This window comes from Piliocolobus tephrosceles, unplaced genomic scaffold (assembly GCF_002776525.5).
Source record: "Piliocolobus tephrosceles isolate RC106 unplaced genomic scaffold, ASM277652v3 unscaffolded_34601, whole genome shotgun sequence".
NCBI classification, from domain to species: domain Eukaryota; kingdom Metazoa; phylum Chordata; class Mammalia; order Primates; family Cercopithecidae; genus Piliocolobus; species Piliocolobus tephrosceles.
Window position 1 is genome coordinate 1 of NW_022318312.1, and position 6,299 is coordinate 6,299.

At 44.0% G+C, this 6,299-nt stretch overlaps 1 protein-coding gene across 1 annotated transcript; it reads left to right on the forward strand.

The window, feature by feature from the left end:
* Window positions 1-4,341: 4,341 nt before the first annotated feature.
* Window positions 4,342-5,891, forward strand: LOC113222771 (arf-GAP with GTPase, ANK repeat and PH domain-containing protein 11-like; the record flags this gene model as incomplete). Its single annotated transcript, XM_026452387.1, has 2 exons — window positions 4,342-4,393; window positions 5,022-5,891. Coding segments are annotated over 2 exons (922 nt in total), but the record flags the coding sequence as incomplete, so codon positions are not given.
* Window positions 5,892-6,299: the final 408 nt, after the last annotated feature.

Here is a 6,299-nt window from a genome sequence, read left to right on the forward strand (position 1 = left end):
TCCTCCATCCCTTTATTTTGAGCCTATGTGTGTCTCTGCATGTGAGACGGGTCAACTGAATACAGCAAACTGATGGGTCTTGACTCTATCGAATTTTCCAGTCTGTGTCTTTTAATTGGACCATTTAGTCCATTTACATTTAAGGTTAATATTGTTATGTGTGAACTTGATCCTGTCATTATGATATTAGCTGGTTATTTTGCTCATTAGTTGATTCAGTTTCTTCCTAGCATCAATGGTCTTTACATTTTGGCATGTTTTTGCAATGGCAGGTATCGGTTGTTCCTTTCTATGTTTAGTGCTTCCTGCAGGATCTCTGGTAGGGCAGGCCTGGTGGTGAGGAAATACCTAAGCATTTGCTTATCTGTAAAGGATTTTATTTCTCCTTCACTGATGAAACTTAGTTTGGCTGGATATGAAATTCTGGGTTGAAAATTCATTTCTTTAAGAATGTTGAATATTGGCCCCCACTTTCTTCTGGCTTGGAGAGTTTCTGCCGAGAGGTCTGCTATTAGTCTGATGGGCTTCCCTTTGTGGGTAACCCGACCTTTCTCTCTGGCTGCCCTTAACATTTTTTCTTCATTTCAATTTTGGTGAATCTGACAATTATGTGTCTTGGAGTTGCTCTTCTCGAGGAGTATCTTTGTGGCGTTCTCTGCATTTCCTGAATTTAAATGTTGACCTGCCTTACTAGGTTGGGGAAGTTCTCCTGGATGATATCCTGCAGAGTGTTTTCCAACTTGGTTCCATTTTGCCATCACTTTAGGCAAACCAATCAGATGTAGATTTGGTCTTTTCACATAATCCCACATTTCTTGGAGGCTTTATTTCTTTTTACTCATTTTTCTCTACACTTCTCTTCTTCCTTCATTTCATTCATTTGATCTTCAATCACTGATACTCTTTCTTCCAATTGATTGAGTCGGTTACTGAAGCTTGTGCATTTGTCACGTAGTTCTCATGTCATGGTTTTCATCAGTTCATTTATGGTCTTCTCTGCATTGATTATCCTAATTATCCATTCTTCCATTCTTGCTTTCAAGGTTTTTAGTTTCTTTGCACTGGCTACGTAGTTCCTCCTTTAGCTCTGAGAAGTTTGATCAGCTGAAGCCTTCTTCTCTCAGCTCATCGAAGTCATTCTCCATCCAGCTTTGTTCCATTGCTGGCAATGAGCTGCCTTCCTATGGAGGGGGAGATGCACTCTGATTTTTTTGAATTTCCAGCTTTTCTGCACTGCTTTTTCCCCATCTTTGTGGTTTTGTCTGCCTTTGGTCTTTGATGATGGTGATGTAACTGGGGGTTTTGGTGTGGGTGTCCTTTCTGTTTGTTAGTTTTCCTTCTAACAGTAAGGACCCTCAGCTGCAGGTCTGTTGAAGTTTGCTTGAGGTCCACTCCAGACCCTGTTTGCCTAGGTGTCAGCAGTGGAGGTTGCAGAAGATAGAATATTGCTGAACAGCGAGTGTTGCTGTCTGATTCTTGCTCTGGAAGCTTTGTCTCAGAGGTGTACCCAGCCATGTGAGTGAGGTGTGACATGTTGGTCTCACTTTAGTGGGCGATGTCTCCAGTTAGGCTACTCAGGGGTCAGGGACCCACTTGAGCAGACAGTCTGTCCATTCTCAGATCTCAACCTCTGTGCTGGGAGAATCACTGCTCTCTTCAAAGCTGTCAGACAGGGACATTTACATCTGCAGAGGTTTCTACTGCTTTTGTTTAGCTATGCCCTGTCCCCAGAGGTGGAGTCTACAGAGGCAGGCAGGCCTCCTTGAGCTGCGGTGGGCTCCACCCAATTCGAGCTTCCAGGAGGCTTTGTTTACCTACTTAAGCCTCAGCAATGGTGGGTGCCCCTCCCCCAGCCTCACTGCCGCCTTGCAGTTAGATCTCAGACTGCTGTGCTAGCAATGAGCGAGGCTCCGTGGGCATGGGACCCTCCAGGCCAGGTGTGGCATATAGTCTCCTGGTGTGCCATTTGCTAAGACCCTTGGTAAAGCGCAGTATTAGGGTGAAAGTTACCCAATTTTCCAGGTTCTGTGTGTCTCAGTTTCCCTTGCTAGGAAAAGGAATTCCCTTCCCCCTTGCGCTTTCCAGTTGAGGCGATGCCTCACCCTGCTTCAGCTCTTGCTGGTCGGGCTGCACCTGTGGACCAGCATCGACTGTCTGACATGCCCCAGTGAGATGAACCCAGTACCTCAGTTGAAAATGCAAAAATCACCTGCCTTCTGTGTCACTCACGCTGGGAGCTGGAGGCTGGAGTTGTTCCTGTTGGGCCATCTTGGGCCCCCCCCCTTCTTATTTTTTTTTTTTCTGAGACAGAGTCTTGCTCTGTCACCCAGGCTGGAGTACAATGGCGTGATCTCGGCTCACTGCATCCTCTGTCTCCTTGATTAGAGTGGTTCTCTTGCCTCAGCCTCCAGAGTAGCTGGGACTACAGGGATATGCCACCACACCCAGCTAATTTTTTGTATTTTTAGTAAAGATGGGGTTTCACTGTGTTAGCCAGGATGGTCTCAATCTCCTGAACTTTTGATCTGCCCATCGCAGACTCCCAAAGTGCGGGGATTACAGACATGAGCCAACATGCCCGGCAGAAGGAATAAGTTTTTCAAAGTCCTCAGGAAAGCTTAAATTTTATCACTGGGAACAAATACTTATTTTCTTTGAAGTGACAACCTCTCACTTCATTTATTTTTGAGAATGAAAGTTGTACTTTTTTTTTAGACCGAGTCTCACTCTGTCACTTGGCTGGAGTGCATTGGCATCATCTCAGCTCAAGCAATCCTCTCACATCAGACTCCCCTGTAGCTGGGACCACAGATGTGTGGCACCACACCAGGCTAATTCTTTTTTGCATTTTTGGTAGTGACAGGGTTTTGTTATGTTGCCTAGGTTGGTCTCAAACTCCTGCAAGAGCTCAAGCCATCTGCCTGCTTTCACCTCCCAAAGTGCTGAGATTTTACAGGCGTGAGCCACTGCGCTGACCCAGTTGTACTTTTAAATAAAAATGATGTTCTGTGAAAAAAGTGATTGTTCAGTTCACAATTAAATCACTAATTCTTAAACAAAACAAAACAAAACAAAACTGTACTGCAGTCAGCAGAAATCCTTCTTATTAACTTTCCACTTATTCAGAATATTAAAGAGACATGTCAAAGTTTAACAACAGCATTAATTTTTACTGCTTCATTAAAGACATTCTTAAATAAGTCATGCTGTCTTTTTTAAAGGTAGGGGACTGTAAAGAATAGAATGACTACTAATGTGATTGGTACCACTGCCTTGATTTATGCTGAGAAACCAGCAGTTTTACTCACTTTTGCTTTTATACAATCATGGCAAGTGTCAACGAAAAAGCAGGTAATGACTTTGTATTCCTTTTACAGATTTTTAAATTTTTTATTCAGCTTTCTGAGGTATGATTCAGTACAGTGTTGGCCAGGCACAGTGGCTCAGGCCTGTAATTCCAGCACTTTGGGAGGCCGAGGCGAGTGGATCACCTGAGGTCAGGACTTCAGGACCAGCCTGGCCAACATAGTGAAACCACATCTCTACTGAAAATACAAAAATTAGCCGGGCGTGGTGGTGGGCGCCTGTAATCCCAGCTACTCAGGAGGCTGAGGTGGGAGAATCACTTGAACCCGGGAAGCGGAGGTTGCCATGAACCGAGATTGTGCCATTGCACTCCGGCCTGGGCAACAAGAGTGAAACTCGGTCTCAAAAAAGCAAAACAAAACAAAACAAAAACAGGATTGACCTCTTAGCCCTTCTGGAAAGGGTCTTGGGGATCCCAAGAGGTCCACAGAGCACATTTGGGGAACCACTGGTTTGTCACGTGGGCACAATGCATTAGTTTTACAAAGTTTAAAGTTCATCAAAGACTGGCCTCTTAAAAAGGCAGGTGAGTTTTTAATTCAAACAACAGAAAATACATAAATACATCACGAGAGTATACTGCAGAGAACTAAAGAGAAAGGAAGCTAGGAAATCTGAATCACATTTACATTTATTAAAGTCATCACTACTGCTTTGTAAAACATTCTTGTGTTTCAGTGTGTGGTTAGAAGAGTGAAAATATATTTGGTTTGTTGCCACTGCCTGTTAGGGAGAGTCAATACTTATGGGCATTTCTGACTGGTTATCATATAAAAGACTTCACAGTACAGGACACGAAGTCCTCAGAAAGAAGAAGTCAGGAAACCCTCTGCAAGTCAGGATCCAGGAGAAAAATTTGTAAAAACTGCTTCGGTAAAGTAAACAGCAAAGCACACAGGAGGCAGTATTTTACTAAACATATATTATACTGATATATTAACAGTTTTTGAAGTAATGCACACTCTTATTTTATAGAGATGCAGATGGATCTTTGAGCATATTTGATGAACAGTTATACTCATTTACAGTAAGTGGCGCTTTTATTGAGATTGTATTTTCATCATACACTTGTATCTGTTTCATGCTGAAGTCAAAGGCATCTTTTTTTAAATCTTCCCCATTTCATGTTATATTTAGTCATCTTAAGTGCTGTAAAAAGAATGTGCTGGAATAAGAACTGATCTACACCTCTGTTTAGTTAGTGAGCTAGTATGAGTAAATATAGTATCCAAATAACAGAAAATGTATCTTTTTTTTTTTTTTGAGACTGAGTCTCTTTCTGTAGCCCAGGATGGAAGTGCAATCGCACAATCTTGGCTCACTGCAGGCTCTGTCTCCCAGGTCCCTGTTCAATCAATTCTCCTGCCTCAGTCTCCCTAGTAGCTGGGATTACAGGCATGCGCCACTGTGCCCAGCTAATTATTATTATTATTTTTTTTTAGTAAAGACAGGGTTTCACCATGTTGGCCAGGATAGTCTTGAACTCCTGACCTCGTGATCCACCCACCTCGGCCTGCCTAAGTGCTGGGATTACAGGTGTGAGCCACTGTGCCTGGCCCAGAAAATGTATCTTTTTAAAAGGTAATTGTGAGCTGTCTATAGGACCCAAGTCACTACCCAATTCTTGAAGCCATTCCTCCTTCTGTTCCACACAGGTTTCCACCATGCACATTACGCAGACAAGAAATGGAGGTGGGAATTTAAATAACTATTCCTCGTCCATTCCATCGACTCCCAGCACCAGCCAGGAGGACCTTCAGGTCAATGTTCCTCCCTCTGCCAATACACCCACACCCGTTCGCAAGCAGTCCAAGCGCTGGTCCAAGCTGTTTACATCTGAGAAAGGGAGTGACCCAGACAAAGAGAACAAAGCCTGGGAGAGTCATGCTGACACCATCGGGAGCGGCAGAGCCATCCCCATGAAACAGGGCATGCTCTTAAAGCTAAGTGGGAAATGGCTGAAGAAATGGAAAAAGAAATATGTCACCCTCTGTGACAATGGCGTCCTCACCTATTATTCAAGCTTAGGTGATTATATGAAGAATATTCACAAAAAAGAGATTGACCTTCGAACATCTACCATCAAAGTCCCAGGAAAGAGGCCACCCCTAAGCACACTGGCCTGCGTGCCCATTTCCAGCTCTAAAGGCAATGCGCTATCCACGGACATGAACAGTCTGTGTACCTCAGCCAATTCAGACACCGGACTTGATGACTCCATATGCTCCAGCCCCAATATCTCCAGCACCACCAGCCCCAAGCTCAACCCACCCCCCTCTTCTCATGCCAACAAAAAGAAACACCAAAGGAAGAAAAGCACCAACAAATTAAAAGACAATGGCCTGCCTGGCACTGCTGAAGAACAAGACGAAAACTTTATCATTGTGTCCCTCACTGGCCAAACATGGCACTTTGAAGCCATTACGTATGAGGAGCGGGATGCCTGGGTCCAAGCCATCGAGAGCCAGATCGTGGCCAGCCTGCAGTCATGCGAGAGCAGCAAAAGCAGGTTCCGGCTGCTTTAGACTAGCACAAGATTATTTACTAATAATCTTGATCTTTAGCCACATTTCTGTGCAATAAATTTGCTATGATGCCATGATGGGGATCAGCAAGCTGCGTTTTCCAAGTTCCTTCTAGTGGGATCCTGCTAGGTTCTGCTATTAGGAGGTACTAGGGAAACAGAAAGGCAAGAGAATGGAAGAATAGATCTCCTTTTCCTGTTTATTTGCTGTCCTTACTGAGATTCTCCCAAGAACATCCCCTTGCCTTAGGAGCAGTAATTGTTTCAGTTTACCAGTTTTTTCAGAGCCCGAGAAAGTGCCTCTTCAGAGGTAACAGCAGCAGTTGGAATATATCTCTCCATTAGAGGTCTAGTCTCAGCCCAGGAAGGCTTTTACTCTGAGTTTTAATTGTAATAACTCCAGTCTCTT